Here is a 24,885-nt window from a genome sequence, read left to right on the forward strand (position 1 = left end):
CTCACAGCTGTGGGTTAGTCGGTTTCAACTCTGATCTGGTTTATATGTTAAGATCGTGTACATGGTCACACGCTGTGGAAAACATCAACGCATCCGACCTCAGATATCCTTGTCTTCTTCGCTATTAAGTGTGTTTGCTGGTGTCCTATTTTTTTCTGCATTAACACTTCTGCTCAGATTCAAACTAAAATATTTTATTGGATATAAATTAAACACTCACAGAATGAGGACGGCGCAGCTTTTACTCTACTGTAAGTTTAAGCTACTCGATGTACTTCACTGTGATCTTCACATGACTGGATAGTTTTGAAGGTTGATTGTGTGTTTTATCTTCACAGTTCTGCTGGTGTGTCAAACTACAGCGAGTTTAAGAGATATACGGGTGAATTTAGCGGGAAATGTGACTTTTGACTGTCATATTGATGTAAAAGACATTTATTGGGTTTTCCAGAAACGGACAGATTCTCCAGTGCTGATAATGCGGACTTTCACATCACATCGTGCATCTTCTCAATTCTATGAAAAAAGATTCATGGTCAAATATTCATCACTAACTTTCAGCGGGTTATTTATTAGTAACATAACTATTGATGAATTAGGAATATATTATTGTGCAAAAATAGGCCCAGCTCTACAGCTCAGCAATGGCACCAGACTTTACATCTCTGGTAAGTATACAATTATCTAAAATCATGCACATTATGTATCAAAGTTGTATTTCAACATTTATTGTTATAATCTCTGTGTAATGTTAATGCATGTTTGATGTTAATAACACAAAACTGTTGTATTTACTGTTCTTAACAGGATATCTTCAAGATCAGAATCAGATAGAAGTGAACAATGACTCACAAAGTATGAATGCACAGCAAACTCCGATGATTTTGTACTTCATACTGAGCATTGTGATGTTTTTGGCAATAATAGGTGAGATTTCAGGGTTATATCTATAAAATAAAACAATATATAGGTCTAATATAAAATATCTTTCTTTTAAAAGCTGCATGCTACACTCCTTTAGTGATCAATTGTATAATGTTTAAACAGAAATGTTGTTGGTATTTTAGGTGTATTGCAGATCAAAGTGTGTAAGAAAACACACCAACAATATCAAGATGAGGAACTGGAGCAGCTTTACAGCACAAATGACGAAGAGGTAAAACACACCTATAATTCAACTATCTTTATCAATAAAAAACTCAATTCTACATGAACATTAGCAGCTAATTATTATTATTATTTTGAAAAAATTATTTCCATAGTTTTCTGAAGTGGAGTTTCGTCTGTCCCGTTCGACCAACAAGACTTTTGGAAAAAAAAGCCCAGGCAAACCTGATCAAGAGTGAATCCCCTCTTACAGTCTAACAGAAATATATTCAGTAAAATATTATTAGCTTGATTGTTGTTTGTTTTATATTGACTGATGTTATAGATTGTATGTATAATACAAAATTTGAAATAGGGCTATCTTTTCATTGCTTCTCTTTGTTCTTGCCTTTATAAGTAAATTAATAAAAGAATACATTTCTGAATAATAAGTGGTTTTTGATTATTTTATGTGAACTCACAATGATGGAAAATGGCTAAAAGCAAACCTAATACTTAGTGGATCAAAATGTATTATAGGCTACACACAAAAGTATTGGTTACATGGTTACTTAGTAGGCCTATACAAATTTATTAAGTAAAAATGTAAAATTATAGAGACAAACAAATGAATCAAGTAGGCTACATTAGTTTATAATAAAACCCAAAATAAGAGCAACGTCGAGTATTTATACTGGAAACTTACATAACTTAAACTTGTGTTTTAGTCTGATAAGAAAAGGTCAAACAGACTTATCAATTTTGTCAAAGTTGGTGTGTGAGGCAAGTGACAGGTCAAATGTCAAAGATAGAGGAAAACAGATAGGCTATGAGGTCCTGTTTTGATACCTTTAAGATGCATTATCTCATGTCTGCAGAGATGGAAACAGGCATATTTCGACACAAAGGTACGTTACCTTATCAATTCGATAATACATTTACAGCAGAAGAGACGCCAAAGATTTGGAAATAATCAAAATATCAAAACACATAAAATATACTAGGCTATAAATGATTAAGGAAATAAATAACATGTAAAAGTGTAATAATCTTTAAAAAATATAATTAATAAAAGACATTAATCAAAAAAATAAATTGAATACAAATAGTTTCGCATAACTATAAACCGTATGCATTTCTTCCGTCCAAAACACAAAAGATGTTAGAGACGAAGTAGAGTCTCAAAGTGAAATATAGACTCACGTGTCTGCCGTGCGAGGCTCTTCCTCCTCTGTTGCGGTCAGTTTAAGTCCTCTACAAGTTTTCTTGACTTTCTAAATATCTTCTACATGTTTATATAAACACAGACAGAGAGAGCAATGTTTTATCTCTGATTGCCTTTAAATAGGAACGGCGCCATCTACCTGATGGTACAAGTATCACAGGCTGACTCCCTGAGGTAAAAACTACTCTAAATAGTTTAAAATAGCCAACCTTAGTCAATATACATTGTATATTATAATTTAGTTATGAACATTCATTAGTTTTAAGGTGTGTTTGGGATCAAATATAGCTTTTGAGCTGATTGGCTACGTGACAATACGTAGCTTATTTAATTTAAACAGTGCCTCAAAAACTTGCATAGCCTACGAACGTACATTTTGGGGTATTCATTACTTAGCTCACACACAGTCTTTTTTTATTAAGTTAGGAGCTATAAATACTATTAAAGTGTGTGATTTTGATCACATAGGCTGCTATCGCTTCTTATATCCCTCTGTGTGTCGTTTTGCGCGTGTCTGGGTTATTTTTGTGTCTAACCATTTACAATTCAAGAAATGCTATTTATTTCGTAAACTATGATAAAGCTTGATATGGGTTGTTTTTTTATTTTATTTTTTTATTATCAACAATTGACATACACTAGGGGGACACTTTCACTCTAGGGGGCTATTGCTAATTTTTATGTATTAAAGTGATTACAAATTTTCAATGTTTTCATTGTTTTTGCTTCATCGGAGTGAATCAATATAAAGCTCAATTTATTTCCTGAATGAAGTAAAATAAGTTTTTTTTTACAGGAAAATTTACATTTATGAGCATAATATTTTGCCATTAAAAGAATAAAATGAATTGTATAAATCTGACTATGCTTGATTCTACTGTTCTCCCAAATACCAAACAAAATGTTTCCAAAACAACATTAACATTAATTAAATGCAATCGGAGATGGCGTCATCTATCGGTTCATTCAAATCTGATTGGTCATCCTAGATTGCTTAATTTGCCAGCTAACTAAAAAGGATAAAAGTTTTTCAATTGGACCTTTTAGCTGTGATAAGTCAAGTGTGATATATAATGTAGGCTAATTGTTACCTGTACTTTGAAAAATTATTATTAATAAACTGTAAAATTAGATTTAGTTTAGGTGATAAAATAGCACTTGTGTATTTATAAAATATAAAACTAATTGAAACTTGAAATCTATTAGTCTAAACAAACTGTACTTTTATTTCATGGACTTCGGCCTATTTAAAAGCGGTAAACAGTTTGGTCAGTGCAAGTTCAACTTCTACATCCTCTTTTCAAGGGTGGTTTCCTTTCAGTTTTTTTCACACATCCGCTTAGATTCATAGTTCAGTGAATCTTACAGCATATGAGCTCAACAACCACAGGATGAGGACGGCGCAGCTTTTACTCTACTGTAAGTTTAAGCTACTCGATGTACTTTCACTGTGATCTTCACATGACTGGATAGTTTTGAAGGTTGATTGTGTGTTTTATCTTCACAGTTCTGCTGGTGTGTCAAACTACAGCGAGTTTAATAGATAAACGGGTAAATTTAGGGGGAAATGTGACTTTAGACTGTCAGATTGATGTAAAAGAAATTTATTGGTTTTTCCAGAAACGGACAGATTCTCCAGCGCTGATAATGCGGACTTTCACATCACATTCTACAATCCCTCAATACTATGACGAAAGATTCAAAGTCAAACATTCATTACTAACTTTGAGCCGGTTATTTATTAGTAACATAACTATTGATGAATTAGGAATATATTATTGTATAAAATCAGGCTCACCTCTACAGCTCAGCAATGGCACAAGACTTTACATCTCTGGTAAGTATTTCTAAATCACATTTAGAACTGACATATAACATGTAAATATTTGTAGCTGTAAAATATCTAAAAACAAATTATTATCTATGTTACTGTAATGTATGCGCTTGCATATAGCCTAACTCTACCAGAGGTTTTTAATATTTGGCATTAAAAACACAAAAATGCACAATTTTTCTATTCAAACAGAAAATGTCCAAGATGACAATCAAACAGAAAACAAAAATCATCAGCCACAGTGTGAGAAAACACCTACGATTGACAATCTTCCGACGGTTACATCCTTCATATTGAACTTTGTGCTGATTATCACAATAATAGGTGAGATTTCTGTACAAAAAGTAGAATAAAAAACAAGATAACATGTTCAAAATGAATCTTCCACTTAGTATTTAAATTAAGTTAAGTGTATTCCTTTATGAAGAGTTTCTACGAAATGTACTCAAGTACTGTTTTATAATGTATGACTTTAGGTCTGTTAACACTTAAACTTAAGAAGCCCACAAAAAGTCGACAACATCGTCAGAATGTCGAACCGGTGCAGCTCGAGGACTTTAACGCCGCACAGGTAAGACTTACATTTCAATATGAATCACTTGACATTTTAGTCCATAGAAGACATTTTTTTCCAGCTAAAAACGCAAAAAAGGTCTGACTCTGAAAGTGTTTTATAGTAAACAGGAGATAAATATATCAAATGTGTCAAAAAATTCCAGCTAAAATGTCAAGTCATTCTAGTGTTTCTTTCTAGAAGCTGAAAATGTTTCGAAACTTGGTGACTTATTGTGACTTTAACAAGTTGCGAAACATCTTAAACAACAGTAAAACATCCAGATAGCGAAAATAACTAACAAAATCAAAATTATCTGTTCACATGTGAGCCTAAAGCGCCTGATTTTCGTCTTTGTTGTTCTCTAGTATTCTGAAATCGAGTTGCCAACATATTCCAGAGAAGAAAAACCCAAACAGATCAACGGCACTTACGCACTTCTCCAGATGCCAAAGCGACATAGAGTTAAACACAACTTGAACCTACAAAGTTGTTAAGGTGGTTTGACACCTCGGTTAATTTGTAGGATGTGTAAAGGACAATGAGTTTCCGTCACCGTTTGCATTAAATCACATTATTTACTTATTTTTAAAATACATATTTTGTTGGATGTTGCGAAGTAATCTTAGACAGTTTAACAGAAGAATCTTGACTGATGTGGTTTCAGTTTACTATAAGGTTTGATGCGTTAACATGAAAAAAAACAATGAAAGATACTTGTATTAATCCTGCTAAAAGCGATCAGCTGACTTAACTTGTTGCGTTAAAATGATTAAGTTGACGATTGTCCACATTACTTGTTCACATAATTTTTTCAATTACGCATGGTCACTTAATTCTAAGGCAACGGGTTTCCTCACTTTTTTAAGTTAAGTCAACTGATCAGTTTTTACAGTGTAATGTTAGCGTAAATACATTTTTAACATTTCAAATTGTATGAATTGACATCAACAATGGTACATTTAAACATTAAATGCTACTATATAAAATAACAATCTAAACTATTAAATTGTTAAAATTGTTTGTTAGTTCATGACACTTAATGTATTAATTAATGTTAACAACTTGACATTAGTTTTACCAATAAGTTTTCTATAAGAAAAGTTTTTAAATTACTGTTATTGTGTATATATTATGTGTTTTGAATAAAACAGTGTTGGTTTAAGATTATGTCATTGTTGCCATTGGTCTCGAAACCTGATCAGCTGATAAACCAAAACCATCAAACTAGGCCAGAAAACCATTAGAAACGTTGAATAAAAGTCCTGAATGCGTCAAACAAAGTAGAAGATGGAAAGAAAAGCACATGCATGTCTAGACGCTGGCATATATCACTATAATGTCATGTGAGAACATTGGTGAAAGTCACACTTCCTGTTTTTGAACAAAGAAAACAGCAGCAAAATGTCTGCCTGCATTAAAGTAAGAAGTAAAAAGGTCTGAATTTTAAGATAGTGATTTTGTTGCAATGAATTTCAGTATTTTACACTTTCTGTACCTTGTTTGGCTCACATTTGTGACTCAAAGACAATAAAACTTGTTTTAAGTGACGGATGGAGTTTTTATTCGAGATTCACTTACATTTGTACACTTTCTATGATAATAACACAATGTTTCTTAGGTGTTAACAACATCTATACACAAAAAAACAGTCATACTTATTATGTAGTTTTCCACTTTATAGTTATATTCAATGAAAATGACATCGCAATTTAAACAAATGTACATAGGAATGGTGTAATCACACTAAATCCAGTATTCAAGAGCACAATCAATTGAACAACAAACCATAAATACAGTTAAATTTCAAGCAATTTTATGTCTATCTATCTATCAACAGGCATCAATAAATAATCTTTATCTGTGTTTGATGGCGTCAAAAAGACGAAGCATTTATACAATAAGCAATTCTAGTGGTACACACACACACATTAAAAATAAAACACATTCAAATGCACTTTAATACTCAACACAAAATGGAATGGGGTTTGACGGACTTCATCAGTCCATTCGGATCTTCTGATTGGTCATCCTGTAGATGATGCTGTCGTATCCTGGATCCATGTTCCAGAGGTTGTAGGAAACAGCGATGACGGCTAAAGCTAACACGATCATGAGCCACAGGACGATGTTGAAGACAACTGCGTACTCAAAGTTGTACTTGTACGCCAGGTTGTAGGGGCTTCCTGGGTTACTCTGAAACAACCACACGCTAGCATTAAGGTCAGCGTTCAAAAATAGGTCAGCTATGGTGGTTTCTACAGTACCGTATCCGTCTTTGTTTTGGAACAAAACAAACAAGGTATGGGTTGGAAAGATGATGTGTCACTAAAGCTAAAAACACTTGCTACTGTTTCTAAAAGGAATAAACACGCTAGTGCTAGCTAACCAACTACTGCTGCCTACGCAATCAGCTTTAAGCGTCTTACAGCAGTGGGCCTCAATCGACTCTTTCTTCTCGTACCCTGACGAATAAAAATAACGCTGGAAATGTGGACCTCACACAACATCAGCACAATTTTATGTTCACTTCATACCATTGTTTTGCTAAGTAGGAATGTTTGGGTTTATACAGAAACTCACGATCTGCTTGGACTCGAGGATGGAGCGTGACTTCCTGGTCAGAGGGGCTTCAAACGTCTTTACGGTCACGACTTCTACAACCGCGTTGTTTCCATAGACGCTGGAGACGTCGTCTGCGAACTTCCCACATAGACAAACAAACAGATTTTACAACTAAATAATCTAATTTAATTATTATAATAATGAATAATATTGATTGTATGTTCACGACAGAGATAAATGAGATAAATGTGTAAATATCTAAATCTCATTAAATACTTTAGTTAATTTGTCATAGAAGTTCTTTAGTAATTACATCACGGTCTTAAATATTTTTGGCTTAAGTTAATTAAAATCATTTTAAATCTAACACAATTTTACCCAGTAATATATATATATATATATATATATATATATATATAGTTTTACTTTTTATTTTGGAAATATTTTAGTCATATCATCTGATAAAGTGCAAATTAATTCATGTAAAAAAAATCCTAATGTCATCCTAACATCTTTTAGCATCTTCCATTTAAAAAAATGTTGAATAAAACATGCTTGCAATACAGTTTCTGAAATAAATTATGTAATTAATAGTAATTGTAAAATGTATTGAAATAATGTACTTTACATACACTACCGGTCAAAAGTTTTAGATATATTTTATATTTAAAATATATTTTTAGATATATTTTATATTTTATTATATATTTTAATATATTTTAAAATGTAATTTGAAATCTGAATTTTCAACATAATTACTTTTGCTGATTACACATCATTTTCAGTGTCACATGATCCTTCAGAAATCATTCTAATATGCTGATTTTATGCTCAAAAAACATACATTATTATTTTCAACGTTGAAAACAGTCGTGTACCATTTTTTCTCCCAAAATTGTATGATGAATAGAAAGAACAGCATTTATTTAAAATATAAACTTTTCTAACATTATAAATGTCTTTACTGTAACTTTTGATCAATTTAACTCATCCTTGATGAATAAAAGTATTTACTAATTTCTTTCCCCCAAAAATAAAAAATAAATTCTTACCGACCCCAAACTTTTGAATGGTAGTGATTAATGTTACAAAAGCTTTCCATTTCAGATCAATTCTGTTCTTTTGAACTTTCTATTCATCAAAGAGTCCTGAAATAAAAATGTAAAAAAAACTGTTTTTGAAAAATTCAGCTTTGATCACAGGAATAAATTACACTTCACCTAATATTCACATAGAAAACCGCTGTTTTAAATTGTAATGATATTTCATATACTGTTTATTACTGTTACTGTTACAATATTACTGTTTTTTTCCTATTTTTTTATCAAATAATTGCAGCCTTGGTGAGCAGAAGAGACTTTTAAAAACATAAAAAAATCTAACTGATCTAAAACTTTTGACCGGTAGTGTATGTACATCGTTATATTTACAAGATGCCATATGTTTCAGCTCACAATACCCCACGGATCATTTGTTATGTACAAGTCAAGCCCCAATTTCAAAATGCTTGTATCTTTAAATGCAAATGAGCTGTTTCCCCCTCCCACTTCCCAGAAGAGGGCGGAGCCTTTACAGCTCATGCATACTCCAGCAACAACAAAACAAGAGAAACAGAATGGAGCCGTTTCCACTGAAAACCTCGAGTTTTTTCTCCCATTCGGGGCCATTCACACACACACACACACACACACAAAACACAGGCAGTGAAAAAACGTAAAATATCGAGATGCATTTAAAAGTTTAACTTCTTGAGCGCTTCGTTTTTAGAACGCTGTAAGATGCGATGTCCGTCTAGCACGTTTACATAGAAAAGCAAAAGTAAAATGGAGGACCTGAGATGACAGACACAAGCTCGGTACCTTCTGCAGAGCAGACGTCAAGATCCTGCTGGCGTCCGCGAACTGAGGGGAGTCTGTGCCGTAGCGGCGGGCGATCTCCTCCAATCCCGCGAGCTCGAGGGAGTACAGGTCAGGAGCCGGGTCTTTAGCCAGATGCTTGTGTTTCTGCAGCTGTAGCAAACACCAAACACGCTTCAATAACACAGAATCAATAAAGAAACTGGCTACAGAAGACAAACAAGCAGATTCAAAGATGGCTACATTCACAAAATAACAATTATTCAAATTAAGAACATAAAATTAACCCATAAAATTGAATTGAAGTGCATCAGAGAAACTGACCAGAGTTGAGATGTCATATAGCACCTGAACCTCAGACAGGAACAGAAGATCAGCCTGAAAAACACAAGAACAGGTATATTTAGACAGACGTCTTATTTGTGGTAGGGGAAAAACAACAACGGCACGCATCTAATGATGTTTCGATACGCAACGACTACTTTCACATGTCGATATTTTCAGCCAGTAGCAGAAGCCACTTCCCACTTTGGTTTCAGTAACCGTTACACCCGTAACTGCATAAAGTGTGCCTATACTGTGTACACCAATACATAAATAATTAAACAAACATATAAGACACACATAAATGTTATATTTATTATATATAGGTGTTGATTGATTGAAATTTATATGACATTTCCGGACAAAGTAATCCTCAGTTTTGTGGTTCATTGAATTATTTGTGTTTCCGTGCTGGAAGTTCTGCTATTATGATGGAGAGGGTCACGTGACCACTTCTTCACCTCGTTATTACGGCTGAGCGAGCTGAGAGGAAGCGACGTGAGGACAGATCCGTCCTGGGATAGACGTCCACGGATCTGTTGCAGGGTCACGGGCAGATCCTCAAAAACAGTGTTGGCCATTCCCATCATATACAGCCTCTAAAACACACAATATCAAGACATTTACCGATATTAGGCATTTTCCATAATATCGGTATCGGCAGTTATAAATGAATATTTAAAAAATAAAATAAAAATGGATGAAACACGCTTTAATCATCTCTCCTTGGCCTGTTATGTTGAAAATGTATGTTTTACAATTTGCAGTATGATGTTATCCATTGCTAAATTATGGCTCATCATAGACTAGCTAACCACAAAGCAGGCTAATGCCACTATCATCAGTGGAAGACCGCTAACGTTAACATTAATGAGCTTGGAAACCACAATTAACTTTTTCTGCCTAAATAAAGTAATTATTACTGTATTTATAGCTAGCATATCTCTAGTTACAGTCCCTGCATTGTAAAATGTAAGTTATACGTTGCGAGGAGTGAACATTCAGACATAGAGAAAAAGTATCAAACGTATCTTGTGCAGAAAAGTTAGCTTTTCTTTTACACGTGTGTGAAATCCAACAATATTTAATAAAAAACAATATCGGCTGATATATCGGAATATCGGATTTAAAACCCAAAAATATTTGTATCGGTATCGGCCTTCAAAATCCTTTATCGGTCGGGCTCTATTAGACACTTGCGTTCATTACATGATCAACAACTGTGACATTCTGGTGATTACCAAAAAATATATTTAGACTTGTCTATCAGTTTAAAAACTAATTTAATTTAACAATTATAAGCGCTTTGGGTGTACAGTAGTACATATGAAAGCGCTACATAAATGCCTCATTCAATTATTCATTCATAAACAATTTTTTTTTTCAAATATAATTATTAAACATTATTAGCACTTTAGATTTAGCAGCAAATGAGACAATTAAAAAAGAGAGATGAAATTATAATTTGACAAATTTGTTTCATACAATATTACAATTTATTTTCTTAAAATAGGAAAAAAAAATATTATCTAACAATTTAACATTTAATAATTGTACTTTTATCCGCTAATACTTTCAATAAATAAATAAATATTGCATGCTGGGAAGTCCAATGAAATGATCTTTATAGTACAGGGGTTGGACAATGAAACTGAAACACTGGCCAATGTTAGAGGTTTCACATCTATATGCCTGGCGGCCAATCTTCAGAGTGAAGCACGGGTGGATCAGTGATGGTTTGAGCTCCAATATCATGACAATCCTGATTGTATTTGATGGACACGACACTGCCGAGGACTACCAAACCCTTCTGGAGGATCATGAGCACCTGATGCTCAAACCGTGCATCAGCATTAACATGCACCAACACCAGTGTTGGGAGTAACGCATTACAAAAGTAATACATTACTGTAACATATTACTTTTTGCTGTAACGCAGTAGTGTAAGGCATTACTAATCAATTTTCAGTAATATTTTACTCGTTACATGTTCAGTGAGGCTTGTATTACAGTTGTATTACAGTGTATTGTCTGCTTTTACTTCTTAAAGGCAACAGACTGTGTGAAAGTTTTAAAGCAGTCTTTTAGTGCCAGTTCAGAGCGGTCGCGTCTGTAACATTGTTTTTTCCTCATAAATGCGAACACGAAAACTAAAATAAAATGAATATTTTAAGTTCTATGGAGACTGGAGAGCCAACCCTTCCTCATCCGATTTGCGCAGTGTAATTAACAGAATTACAAGTTTTGTAAACTAGTTTTGTGGTTAACTTCAAATGTTAACTTCAAATAATACTAATAGTCTAATTTAAAGATAAGGCAGCATTGGATCTGGACGGTAAGGAGAATAACGCTGGGAGTTGGAAGAGGTGTGTCGCGATTCTGTAAGTCGTGTGGTGAATCGCGATTTCGGTTTCATATTGCTTATCGTTACAGCCCAAAAGTTAAGTTCTACTTAGTTATTTTGGTGAAAGTAACTCAAAAGTAATACATGAGTAATGTAACGCATTACAATTCTGAGACAGTAATATTGTAAGGTAACAAATTACTTTTAAATAACAGTAACAAGTAATACCTACGGAAGCCCTGAACCGCAACCTAAAAAAAAAAAAAGTCAGTAAAAAAAAAAAAATCTGTAAAAAAAAAAAAAATCTAGCATTTCGAGATTAAAGTCGAAATGTTTCGAGATTAAAGTCGAAATGTTTCGAGATTAAAGTCGAAATGTTTCGAGATTAAAGTCGGAATGTTTCGAGATTAAAGTCGAAATGTTTCGAGATTAAAGTCGAAACATTGTGCATTCATAACAGTGCGCGTCCACTGGCTCAGAGCGCGCGCGTGAAGTCGAACTGCCATGGATAACCCCAAAATAGTAGCTTTTTACTTTTATCTGAATTACTTATCTTACTTTATCGTTATAAAATATAATGCGCCGGAATAGACTTTAGCCTATAGGAAAACCAACACGGAAAACACTTTTCAGACTGGATGGAGAAATCCAGCTTTATGAATGAATGAATGAATGAATGAATGAATGAATAAATGAATAGGGCATTTATATAGCGCTTTCATATATGCCTACACTCAAAGTGCTTTACAATCATATCAGAGAATCTCTCCTCAACCATAAGTGGTTATTAAATCTTAGGAAATCACAGGATCCGGCCAAATGATTGGATACAGAATGATGCACTTAAAATGTATCCAGAGCGTATTTACGTTGAAGAGGGAGACCGAACAGTACGCGTACTGTTGTGTTCTCGACCCAGATAGTGTTGACTAGACGAGCACGAAAACACCTCAGAAACAGCTGCCACTAGCACGTGTGACGTGTGTAGAATTTTGTTGAAAGCCCAGATAAAAGTAAAAAGCTACTATTTTGTGTTTATCCATGGCAGTTCGACTTCACACGCGCGCGCGCTCTGAGCCAGTGGACGCGCACTGTTAAGAATGCACAATGTTTCGACTTTAATCTCGAAACATTCCGACTTTAATCTCGAAACATTTCGACTTTAATCTCGAAACATTTCGACTTTAATCTCGAAACATTTCGACTTTAATCTCGAAACATTTCGACTTTAATCTCGAAACATTTCGACTTTAATCTCGAAATGCTAGATTTTTTTTTTTTTTTACAGATTTTTTTTTTTTTTACTGATTTTTTTTTTTTACTGATTTTTTTTTTTTTTTTTAGGTTGCGGTTCAGGGCTTCCGTAAATACCTAATGTATTACAGTTTGGAAGTAACTTGCACAACACTGACCAACACACACAGCAAGACTTGTGACAGAAGGGTTTGATGAAGATGAAAGTGACGTTGAACATCTCCCATGGTCTGCACAGTCACCAGATCTGAATATTATTGAGGTGTTTTGGAGGAGCGAGTCCACCAGCATCATATAGTGACCTGGACACTGTTCTGGAAGAGGAACGGCTCATAATCCCTCTGGTCACTGTGAAGGACTTCTATCTCTCATTCCCAAGATGAATTGACTATGTGCACGAGAAAAATGCTAACTTCCGCCTTGAGGGCGGATGTTGGGTACTTCGGTTCCGGTTGCCGTTGTTTACATCCTACATCAGTGGACCGGCTATCTAAAGCTTAGCTATCTAAATATATTTGTCTAAAACTATGTTCGTTTGTTCATTGTCAAGTCAACCAACACAGTTTTCACTCATATTTGGGTGGAGCCAGGCGCTGCTGCATTGTGAAAAGTAAACGATATTTCACATTTTGTCACCGCACCCAAGCAGTCGCTTCACAGAGTGGAGCGTTGCGTATCCATGACAACTAGAAGGAAGTTTTTAGGCTACTAATTATTTATTATATTATACCCTTTAACCAGGAGAAGCCCCTGGGTTTAGAACCTATTTTGAAAGGGAGACCTGTTTAGAAATATGTGTGAACAGCCTAATATGTGTTAAACAGCCTAACTTGATAACGAACGAACCAACGTCGGATACCTTTACTCCCTGTATGACATGTATAACGTTAGTGGTTGTCAACACTGATCTATATGACGATAGTGGTTGTCAACAACATAGCCTCTGAACATCATAAACAAAACAATGGCCAACACAAACTGTTCTGGAAAATGCACTTTCTAACGCATGATTTCGCATTTTATAATGTATAGAGAGATATAACAGTTACCAAATCGCATAGCTTGAGCACGTAGCATGGCAACATTAATGTCCGAGTGATTCCACGTGTACCGCGTATGTACACGCCGTCAAATGTCCGAGCGAAACAAAACAAAATGTAGATCTACATCTGGGGAGCGATATTTATTTTTTCCTAGGATGGTAGGAGTGACGGGTAGGTTGGGGTTGAGGTAGGTCATATGCTATATATACACTGTGTGTATATATATACAATAATAACGTTAAGTCAACGGTATTCATAAACACGCTGAAAAGAGATTATGCGTGTTGATAGCATGCCAAAAATACGTGATACGTGTCATACATACGCAATTTCATGAGATCAGTCTGAGCATGGATGTTGTTGTGACTTAACGTTCCCTTCAAAATGATGCAAATACTGAGAAATGTAATATTTAAACCCCTTCTCTCTTGCTCTGGGGAGCTGGAAGAAAATCATTAGCCAGTCGATGAACATAATCGACTGTAATATTCGGCAAATGTTCAAGACATCTGGAGAAACATACATCCTCTACGTCGTCCATCAGGCTACCGGAAACTAGACACCCCATATCGGTTTCGCAGCCGGAACTAGCATATGCTAACGTGCACATAGTCCATTGGTGCTGTATTTGGATGCAAAATGAGGCCCTCACCATACTAACAAATTATTGTGTTGTAAAACCAGGTGTTTCAGTTTCATTGTCCAACCCCTGTAGGTCTGATTTCATTACTTCAGACAGGTAAAGCATTTCTCGCGTGTATCTTTATTTGCAGAGCAGATGAGAGAAGTGTGTGTCATCTATGTGTGGTTAGTGTTTGAGTCATAATGACGCGGACATTGGGGATAGCCATACCTCCTCACTGGGGGCGAGCTGCAGGACCACAGGAGTGCTGTCAGCAAACAAAGTGTGCACAGTGTTTGCCACACTGTCCAGAGTGAATGGAACCGGCTGGAACAAGATAGACAGATGGATAAATATTTAGAAAGGATGGATGGACAGATATATAGACAGAGAGAGAAACAGACGGATACATAGGTTTGGTAGACAATAGACAGACAGACACACAAGACAGATAGATAGAAATGGATAGATAGATAGATAGATAGATAGATAGATAGATAGATAGATAGATAGATAGATAGATAGATAGATAGATAGATAGATAGATAGATAGATAGATAGATAGATAGATAGATGCATTAGTCTCATGGTAGAAAAAAGGGAAGTCTTGTGGGGAAACTACGCTGCTACTTAATCTCAAGCTTGTGAAAATGAATCACTCACATTTTCAAGAGGGTAAGAGGAAATGTTTTTCGGAAAGTCGAGGCTGTCCATGCCGCGCACGACGATCAGAGCGTTAGCACGCGGGCGTTGGAACAGCGAGCCGGCCGCCAGACCAGGCCAGTCAAGATCCTGCACAAACAAAAACAAGTTCACCACAGTGTTTACATGAAGACAATCGCACCTGCCATTGCACAATTAAACAGACATGATACCTCACGAACGGAGAAGCCCATGGTAAGGGCCACTAAGTCAGGGATCTTTTCTCCTGATATGGGCCACTGTCCATCCCGAAAGGTCACGTACTGCGGGCTGCGCAGAACGGTCAAACTGTCACCCAAAACACCTGATGGAAAATCACACAGAACACCATAATGATGCATTCTCAGTCACAATGTTTCTTAGCAGTAAATGACACTTGCTTCGACATTTAATAAATATAAATTCTGTTCAAATAAAGAAGTAAAACTTGATATAAATGAATACATAAATATACAGTATTACAGTAAGTGGGGGGGAGGAAGCAAAATAATAGAAACTAAATATTTTCCAAATAATATTTTACACATTTTAATTTTAGGATGCACAAGAATAGTCATATTTGGGTCTATGTGGCATTTAAAAGACTGAAATCCCGTCTCCTAAAACAATTATCAGCATAAACTAACATAATCATAGTATTGATCAATTAAGTTAGTAGAATTTGTATAGTGAACCACCATGACCGTCACATGACATGCTAACTGCTTCCTCATTCACTATTCACATTTAACACTGAAAACCTTTTTATTTAACAGCCTAAAGCAATATAATCACAACATCGTACGAATTTCACATAAATTAATTAAATTAAATCATTTCAATTGTATAAACGAGAGATATTTGAACCATCATGACTGCGGATTATGGCATCTCACTGCAGCCGCCATTATTTCATTAAACAAACACCAAAAACACACTGAATCGTCAAAATAAAACCACGTACACGTAAAAGAAGAAGTATAACGCATGTTTACCTGATAAAAGTCCTAAAAGCGCAAATACTGTGTTCATAACTGTTCGATTCATTTTGGCAGGATTTTCTGATGGACTGCTCTTCCTCGTAACACCGGTCACATGACCCAGACCAGCCGTGTCGCGTGACGTCGTGCGTCATGACGTCCCGCTGGGTCCCTCAGGGCTTCAGCTTTCAATGTGTGACTCTTAACACTTTAATTAATTTGTTCACTAATGTACATTTTCTTAATGTATATTTAAAATAGTATGAAGTCAAATTTTTAACATAAATGAAGCTTTTAGCAAGAGACAAGTAGGCATATATTAATGGTGTTGTGTTGTAGGCGGCGGCCTACAAATAATTTCTGCAAATAAGGCCTAAAATTTATCTATGATCTATCTGTAGGTGAATGACCTTCAAACCCCAACGACACGAGACAAATATGATTTAATAACCTTTTACGTCCTATAACCTTCCCTTTGAGTTGTATACATACATAGGCCTGTCTCATACACAGGCTAAACATAGCCTAATTGACAGTATTTTTATGATTATTTAAATAATAGTATTGTAGGGTACAGAAATTCTGTAAGAATTAGAGCACTTATTGATTATTGCACATTTGATTGAATCTTTTCTGTAAATCAAAGCCTTTCTAAAAGTTTGTGCACAGAAAAAAAACAATAGCCTACAAAAAAAAAAAAAAAAAGATTAAACTTGCTGTTTTTAGATCTTTTGAAATGTCTAAATTATATACATATTGATCTTGCAGTTCCCTCAACCTTGCTGCTTGTATTGTAATATCATCGTTCTTCGCTTGGAGGAGCTCTTGCTCCGTCACTCACCGCTCGCACCGCTCGCGTCGATCTCCGCGTAACAGCGATCATTCACCAGCCAGAGCCTGAGAGATTACTTTCACGTGCATTCAAATCAGACCGTCACCATATGTTCGGCCGAGAAGCCTAAAATGAGTCATGGCATAGGCCTAATTCAAAATAAATGTATACCTCGAAGAGGTGACAAATGATAATTTAATAATAAATTGAAAATAAAGTCTGGGTGGAAAGTGAAGTTCTGCATCTGGATGCATCTGGATATTATTAAAATAAAAAATATGCATGTCTAAATTAGCATCAGATTCTAATCAGATTCTACAAATAATAATGAATCAGACGTTGCTAATGTTGGGTAGCCTAATGCAATTAAATGTAAACAAACAAACAAACAAACAAAAGGAGAGACGACTCCTTGTAACCAATCAAATATGGCGAAACATTTTTAATTAACATCAAGAACCTTGAGAAAGTGTATATTTTATGTGTTCGTGTGGAACACCGGACACCATGACATTTTCAACAAAACTAACAAATTTTCTTTAAACAAATTTCCCATGCATATCTTTCAGTTTATCAAAAGCTGTATGCATAAATAAACATTTAGGGCTAGCCTAGGCTACATTTTTAAAGAACCAGCAAACTGCTGTTTAAAAAGTTTAAGGAGGAGTTGGCTATGTTACACTGCAGGACATGTCAAATAATAACCGACTATGTTCAAAACACAATCCTTAGCTTTGCCAAAGCATAATCCATTTAACATGACCGTTTCGAAAGCAACCCGTTCTCTGTTGTTTGAGGTCCGTTTTCGCCCTGAACGCGGCGGGATGGAGCGCGCCGCCGATCTGACTGCTGAGCGCGACCCCGTGACACGCCTCCTCTGATTTTCACATTCCATTAGGTAATTCAATAGCAGACAATTAGACTGACCCAGCCATTGGCCCACCCAACGGGACACTGCCGACACAATGACCCTGATAGGGCAACGTTGCAGAAGTCTGGAGTTCTGTGTCATCCATCTGAGCCTGTCAATTATTAATTAGGCTATAGTTACAGAGAAGCGCAAGTTATTAGATAAATTATTATTTTTTTAAGTCAAATAATTATATTAATTATAAAAAAATATTATAATATTTTGAAATCAAGGTTGTGTTTTTAGGTTCACTCAGCTGTGACATAAACAACATGCGCATTCTCGTAATCATGCTTGTGAATAAAAGAAAAAAAGATTTATTATTATTAAAAAATAAAAATAAATGTATGCCCAAATGTAGGCTATGTATGCCCGTATGCCCATTTTTTTGTAAAAAGCTTTTACTGTAGTTTAAAGTTTTTTTCTAGTAATTTTGTATCATTTTTATTTTTTATCTGTTGTTTTAATTATTATTATTATAGTTAGCAGACATTTATTTATTTATTCAACATTGTACCAAGCTAAGTATGCCAACACTTCATGATAGTTTTCTCTAGTCATATGTGTATTATTGTATATGTATATTTTTAATATATTTATATGTATGGATAGATGGATAGATAGATAGATAGATAGATAGATAGATAGATAGATAGATAGATAGATAGATAGATAGATAGATAGATAGATAGATAGATAGATAGATAGATAGATAGATAGATAGATAGATAGATAGATAGATAGATAGATAGATAGATAGATAGATAGATAGATAGATAGATAGATACGGCTCGTTCTCAGCTAGTCTGATGGCTTTGAATGACAGATCACGCCTGCAAGTGACAGTGTCTCAATGAGCGGACATTAACACCGGCGCTGATGGCCACTCACACTCACTCACTCACTCACTCACACACACACACACACACACACACACACACACACACACACACACACACACACACACACACACACACACACACACACACACACACACACACACACACACACACACACACACACTCGTCTCTTCCCCTTCCTCGGTCTCTTATTCCGCGAGTAAACGCGGAGCACAGCGCCTCGGGCAGTGAACACAATGGAGAGCTGGAGAGGGTGGGACGGAGGGGGAGAGAGACCCCATGCATGTATAAATGAAGGCTGTGTGGGGGGAAGGTAGGGGCGGCCTTGACGAGATCAGATTAAACAACAATACAAAAGCCCACCACACTCGCCTCTTATTTATTTACATTCTAATGAATGGGGAGCGTTTGTGTCAGCTGAAGAATTCTAATATCCTATAAGGCCTTCGCCGTGTTAAATCAAGGCTAATGGCTGTTTATTTCGGGATTTATTTGAGAAGATTCGGGAGTGTTGGGATAATGGCCGTTGTTCAAATATGTAGGCTATGCCATGACGAACACATAGCGAACATTCATACCCATGCCATGAAAGTTGCAATGTCTCAATGTTTCTTATCAGTAGATAACAGTATCGTTTTCTTTTACAATCTCTTCAGAATTGTAGTTACATTTTATAGTCTTCAGATAGGCCTATAGTGTCTGTTTAGTTTGAATTTGGGCCTAATTTGCTACTGGTTAACACGAGATTTTTCAACACAATCTCATGAAAGTGATTTTATTTCGTCGCATTTCTCATTTCTCGCGCCATTTCTACGCCAAAAAATAGTTTTTGGGTGCATAGAAACCCCATATGTAGGAATAAGGGGTGTGGAGTGCGTGCGTAAGTAGGTTATTACATATCATAAGGTGCGTATAAAGTGCACGCGAAAACTATTTTTGGCGTATAAATGGCACGAGAAATAAAATTCGTGCTATGCACTTTCATGAGATCGGGCTAGATTTTTTCACAATGCAATAGGCCTATATCAAACAACTTGCCTAAGAGTTTCAAAATCAATCAGATTGTAAACTTATTTTATTTTGTAGGGTTTTCTAAAGTAGGCTATACTCAAAATATATCCAAAAAATACCCCAATAGGTTATATTAGACTTTTATTAATTTTATTTGACAAAGATACCAAAGTACTTTGTAGTTTGATGATTTATAATAATAAAGACTATAGTTTGACAATTAGGCTATATCTTTTGTGTGTGTGTGTGTGTGTGTGTGTGTGTGTGGCATTGGACTCTATAGTTTTTTTTTTGGATCATCTCTTGCAACCCTTATACTAGGTTTACACTACACCGTACCTTCGCAAACCGTTCGCCTGTGAATGTAGGACTCTGAGCACGTTCCCGAGCTCTTTAAGCACGTTCCCCAGCGCTGTGACCTCCAGGTCGCCTCCCCCGGGGATGATGCCTGTGTGTGGGGGAAGGGTTTGCCCGTCAGGCTGTGGCCAATACATCCTCCGTCAAAGCCCCGAGCAATCCTGTTACACACGCAGCTCGCGCGATTATCCTGCTCCTCTTCTCGGCCTCTCGCGCACAGACGACACGTCACACATCACTCATATTATACAGTATTTACCAATATTAGATTTGGACTAATTCTTAATTAAATGAAATACACGTCACAATAGCTAACAACTCAGTGTTATAAAAAATGTTCTATAAATGGAACATGTCCGAACATTCAAGTTTAGTTGTGGGAACTTAATGTGTAGCCTAATCATTGCAATACACGATCGTGTTGTTCAATATGTATAGGCCTGTAAGATAAATAGCTCATATTATTTTAACCTTCAGAGCAATAGGCCTATTATTTTCCATGGTAAACGTCATTAGCACTTAAACATCTTGAGAATTTGACATCTTGAAAAATCTAATTTTAAAGGACATTTAAACCAAGACATTATATATTGACGTTTGACTTTAGGTTTATATTTCTAGGGTCCAACAAAGTCAGAGATCTTTTTCATTTATTTTATTTTTGTACAATATAAGGTCAACCACAAATATTGTTGTTAAACAAAATTTTTGAGATAATAGGCCTATATTGTTTTCATCTAAAAACAAAAATCTAATTTTAAAGGACATTTAAACCATGTTGAACGTTGTCTTGTGAGAACTTTCATCAAACATATTTTAAGAAATTTTATCCATAACATTAACCCATTTGTTGTTGTGTTTGGCATTAGCTTTATATTTCTAGGGCCCAATAAGTTCAGTGATCTTTATTTTATTTATTTATTTTTTACTTTTGAACAACAAAAGATAAACCACAAAATTTTTGTTGAACAAAACTGCAAGCATTTTAATTTAGTATGAGATAATATGCGGAAAAATTGGGCTATAGTGATTAACGGCATCAAGTGTTTAAAACGTGGGATTTTTATGATTGATGTGTTTAATCTATTTCAATGAAAATACAAATTTTCTGCTCAAAAAAAGTTACACTCATATCTATATAGCCATTCGTCATATCTATACGATTTAAAACACCCCATACATCAACCTACCACCTCCTTCTCTCTATATAGCCTAATATAAGCCAAAAATACCGTTTTGTGGTTTTCCAAAAGCCTCTCAGCGGCACTGCCGATTAATTTTGTTTACGGAGCCCATGCGCTGTGCGAAACACCCCCTCTCGCTGTATTCTACACGGGCCCATCGAGTCGTACAGAGGGAGCGCAGCCTACTGGGTTTATGGTAATTGCGGTTGTTCCCCCGACTGGCCTTCTGGGTAAGAGAGAGAGAGAGAGAGAGAGAGAGAGAGAGAGAGAGCGAGTGAGCGAGAGAGAGAGAGACAGGCGTCTTGCGCTCAGCTTTCATTCCCCGCTGCACGCGCTTACCGAGAGACAAGCATACACAAGCAGCAGTTGCGCGAGCGTTCAGCGCGCCAGGGATATCGCGTATCGGAACCGGGACAAAGAGACACGGGACATTTTCCGCGAACGGTCCGTTATATTAAATAGAGAGGAGAATTCGTGTGCCAGTTTTGTTGGCCAGTGCTCAGTAAATGTGTGTGTGAGGACCGGTCCGTGCACATTTACGAGCAAATACATTGCCGCCGTTCTCTCGGCGTGGCTTTCGATCGCTCGTTGTCTCGCGAGCCCAACATGGCGCTGCGAGGCGTCATATAGCAGACTGAGTTCAGTTCAGCCGGAGCCCCGGGGATTTTTTTCGCCACCTGTGCGTTCACGCGGTTCGTGTCGAAGCGACCATCCTCTTCTAAATCAAAGGAATTACGTTCGACTGCTACTGCATGGATGTATATGGATCCCCTATACGTGTTAACAGTTTTTCCAGGAGTGGATATTCCTATTCGGCAAGTCCGGAGATACTTTGAACTTCAGAGGACTTCATTTGAAAACTAAATCATAACCAGTGTTACTAGATTGACCTAAGTTATAGAGGCTACAGAGTAATGCAGCTTTTAATAGGAACATCGGATCCTCTTTGTTTTAACGGCAATCTTTGCATATCTTAAAAAAACTAAAATCGTGAAAACTTGCATTTAAAGAGGAAACCCCATACGTTCCGTTTGACTCAATGAACAACAGGCATCACTTCATTCAGGTAAGAACATTTTAGGGTTTATTATGCTTTCCGTGCCTTATCTGCGTATGTTTGTTCCGTTACATTGTCCAGTAGGCAAATGCGTCGCCTATCCGTTCCGTTTCGAGCGGACCTTTGGAAACGCTAAAGAGGGTTCGTTCTTGATACTAGAACTATTTAAAACCACGAATCCCCAAATAATCTTCTGTTTTGATATATTTTACATTTCTGCTTGAAACTTGTGCTTGTTGACAAGTTTTCAAAACATTGTCTCTTGGCTGACTGCATGCATGGTGTCGCGATCATGTTGTTGACATTTCTTGTTGGTGTTTGTGCAGAAATCGCTCTTAATTTTAATTAATTCTAAATAATGTGATGCTTGTTAGTCAATGACTATCTTCACTAGTTAACAAACCATTTCTCACGTTGCGGGACTTTCCTTTTTAGTAGCTGACCTTTTTGCTCTGTGCATATATTCAAAGCGAAAATAAATCGTAGATTTTGTGGAACTGTTGGTTTCTGTGAAATTCACGTGTGTTTTTTTTCCGTTTTGAGTAATGAGACGCCAGAAATCTTGCTAGTGCGCGCTCGCGATGGCGCGTGGACTTTTTTCCGATCGGGATACACACCGCGACTCGCGAGCGCTATTGATTTCACGAGCCTCGCCCTTTTATATGACGGTTACCAACCTAATGAAAGTTTCAATATTGTCCCTTGGGGTTCCTTGCAATTCAGTGGAAAACGAGAAGTTGATATGGCCTCCAAAAAAGTAGCCTACGTTTGGAAGTCACCTTCACTTCTCTCTCTTTTTTTCTTTTTCTTCTTCAGTGAGCTTTGTGAGGGGACCGAAATAACACATTGTGGACAGAAGAAGCCTATGAAATTATAAAATTAATTAAAGATTTTCTATGGAGTCTTGTTCCAGACATTGAAGCGAAATGTTTTTCATTAAAAGCTCTTTGTGGAGACACTGTGCGTCCGTCTTTTGTTAGAAACGAATGTTGATGATGCACTTCGCGACCTTCTTGCGCTCAAAGTTATTCGCTGTCTGGTTGTGTCCGTGACGGGATGAAATGACTTCACCAGTTCCTATAAGTGAAGAGATTGACAGTTCTGTGTTAATCAGTCATAGACGTTTGAATTTTGTTTTAATCTATTTGTCCTCGACAGGCGCAGCCGTTTAAATGTTTTAAGATCCATATGCAGGATATTTTTCACGACTTGGAATATTTCTTCCGCTATGTCACGCTGTCGTGTGATTCTCTAACAACAGTGCTATATTGTCGCGCCCTGAGGCTTTCTTTGTTGGAAAACCCGCTGTAGGCTGTTAAAGAGTGATGGTGTCCGAAAGTTATAGGTTTAAATCCCACAAGGGCTGATCAATGAACCATTATCACTGTGCAATGAATAAGACACCTAACACCATATCCAGGTTGACTTAATGAGTGCAGTTTAAAAGCTATTAAATTACTAATTAGTACTATTTGTGTGGAGTTTACACAAAATAGACGAACATGGTTTCGCTAAACCGAAGACTTTACATTCTATTGTTGTAAATCTTGCTGAGGCAAACTTAGGCCTCTCTTTCCTGATCTGTTATATATATATATATATATATATATATATATATATATAATAAACCCGTGAGTTAATTTTTCACAGAAGTCTTGTTTCTAAATGGTTGCGACGTGCTATTCTGCATAATTAAAGCGCTATGGACGTTATTAATCAAATATGTCAGAACGTATTCGTATGAATCTTGTTGGAAAGTAAGCCCGGGATTCATCCGTATTTTCATAGGCTTGCCTAAACGGCTACTACAGATTTTTTTTTTGGCATCCTTTTAGCGTGACTCAATCTTAAAAGTGCATTTCACTGTGACACGTAGGCCTATTGCTGAACTCTTAATGTCGTTCCTCTTGTTACGGATTTCTAATAAGAACCACTTGGTTGTATATTTTTGAGTTGTCACATTGCTTCTTTGGAGAATAATAGTGCTTGATGTCAAGTTCTTCAAATCAATAACTGTTACTTTTTGAGTTCTTTTAGGCATACAGGCTTAGATATTTTTCTGAAGAAGGCAGTGGAAAGTTGTTTGTTTCTTTTGAATCGCCATGTGGGATCATACCTTTTCCTTCCAATTGAAACATGTATTCATGTCTTGACACGGCTAATTGAATAAAACTTTTTACTTTGTCCCAAATCACACATTGCATATTTTATAGAGTGGAACTGATGATATTTAATGTGATATAAAACCCAACAATCTGCTCGTTATTAGTCCTAATCTGTCCACCTAATCGAAACGCGTGCTTCTGT

The 24,885-nt window shown here is 36.1% G+C and overlaps 4 protein-coding genes and 1 long non-coding RNA gene across 6 annotated transcripts in view; 4 read left to right on the top strand and 1 right to left on the bottom strand.

Annotated features, from left to right (window-relative positions):
• Positions 1–5: 5 nt before the first annotated feature.
• On the top strand, positions 6–688 carry LOC148995783 (uncharacterized). The gene is made up of 2 exons (XM_089119131.1): positions 6–251; positions 339–688. The coding sequence occupies exons 1-2, from the start codon at positions 62–64 to the stop codon at positions 686–688; spliced, it is 540 nt and encodes a 179-aa protein (XP_088975257.1). The 5' UTR covers positions 6–61.
• A 29-nt stretch (positions 689–717) lies between these two features.
• Positions 718–1,303, top strand: LOC120486309 (uncharacterized). Its single transcript, XR_016169510.1, has 3 exons — positions 718–927; positions 1,068–1,156; positions 1,263–1,303. It is a non-coding gene; the product is annotated as an uncharacterized LOC120486309 (long non-coding RNA).
• A 2,298-nt stretch (positions 1,304–3,601) lies between these two features.
• Positions 3,602–5,868, top strand: LOC120486310 (uncharacterized). The gene is made up of 5 exons (XM_039682245.2): positions 3,602–3,730; positions 3,819–4,148; positions 4,338–4,469; positions 4,622–4,716; positions 5,067–5,868. The coding sequence occupies exons 1-5, from the start codon at positions 3,703–3,705 to the stop codon at positions 5,193–5,195; spliced, it is 714 nt and encodes a 237-aa protein (XP_039538179.2). The 5' UTR covers positions 3,602–3,702; the 3' UTR covers positions 5,196–5,868.
• A 370-nt stretch (positions 5,869–6,238) lies between these two features.
• Positions 6,239–16,534, bottom strand: atp6ap2 (ATPase H+ transporting accessory protein 2). Its single transcript, XM_039682241.2, has 9 exons — positions 16,383–16,534; positions 15,582–15,712; positions 15,370–15,498; positions 14,938–15,033; positions 9,905–10,042; positions 9,444–9,497; positions 9,123–9,272; positions 7,282–7,401; positions 6,239–6,894 (listed from the first exon to the last, which is right to left on the bottom strand). The coding sequence occupies exons 1-9, from the start codon at positions 16,432–16,434 to the stop codon at positions 6,700–6,702; spliced, it is 1,065 nt and encodes a 354-aa protein (XP_039538175.1). The 5' UTR covers positions 16,435–16,534; the 3' UTR covers positions 6,239–6,699.
• Positions 16,535–21,748: 5,214 nt separating this feature from the next.
• Positions 21,749–24,885, top strand: part of bcor (BCL6 corepressor) — a 48,279-nt gene continuing 45,142 nt past the window's right edge. For both annotated transcript variants that reach the window (XM_039682470.2, XM_039682471.2), the window contains exon 1: positions 21,749–22,587. The gene's annotated coding sequence lies outside the window, so the exon portion shown is untranslated. The remainder of the gene's footprint in view (positions 22,588–24,885) is intronic.

This window comes from Pimephales promelas, chromosome 2 (genome assembly GCF_988280905.1).
Source record: "Pimephales promelas chromosome 2, fPimPro1.hap1.1, whole genome shotgun sequence".
NCBI classification, from domain to species: Eukaryota; Metazoa; Chordata; class Actinopteri; order Cypriniformes; family Leuciscidae; genus Pimephales; species Pimephales promelas.

Excerpts from the sequence above, each read along its gene's own strand:
- LOC148995783 (XM_089119131.1), top strand. The coding sequence starts at position 62 with ATGGTCACACGCTGTGGAAAACATCAACGCATCCGACCTCAGATATCC. Across the intron at positions 252-338 it reads GGCGCAGCTTTTACTCTACT|TTCTGCTGGTGTGTCAAACT; the intron begins GTAAGTTTAAGC and ends TTATCTTCACAG.
- LOC120486310 (XM_039682245.2), top strand. The coding sequence starts at position 3,703 with ATGAGGACGGCGCAGCTTTTACTCTACT. Across the intron at positions 4,149-4,337 it reads CACAAGACTTTACATCTCTG|AAAATGTCCAAGATGACAAT; the intron begins GTAAGTATTTCT and ends CTATTCAAACAG. Across the intron at positions 4,470-4,621 it reads GCTGATTATCACAATAATAG|GTCTGTTAACACTTAAACTT; the intron begins GTGAGATTTCTG and ends GTATGACTTTAG.
- atp6ap2 (XM_039682241.2), bottom strand. The coding sequence starts at position 16,434 with ATGAATCGAACAGTTATGAACACAGTATTTGCGCTTTTAGGACTTTTA. Across the intron at positions 15,499-15,581 it reads TGGGCTTCTCCGTTCGTGAG|GATCTTGACTGGCCTGGTCT; the intron begins GTATCATGTCTG and ends TTGTTTGTGCAG. Across the intron at positions 15,034-15,369 it reads CCTCTTACCCTCTTGAAAAT|CCGGTTCCATTCACTCTGGA; the intron begins GTGAGTGATTCA and ends ATCTTGTTCCAG.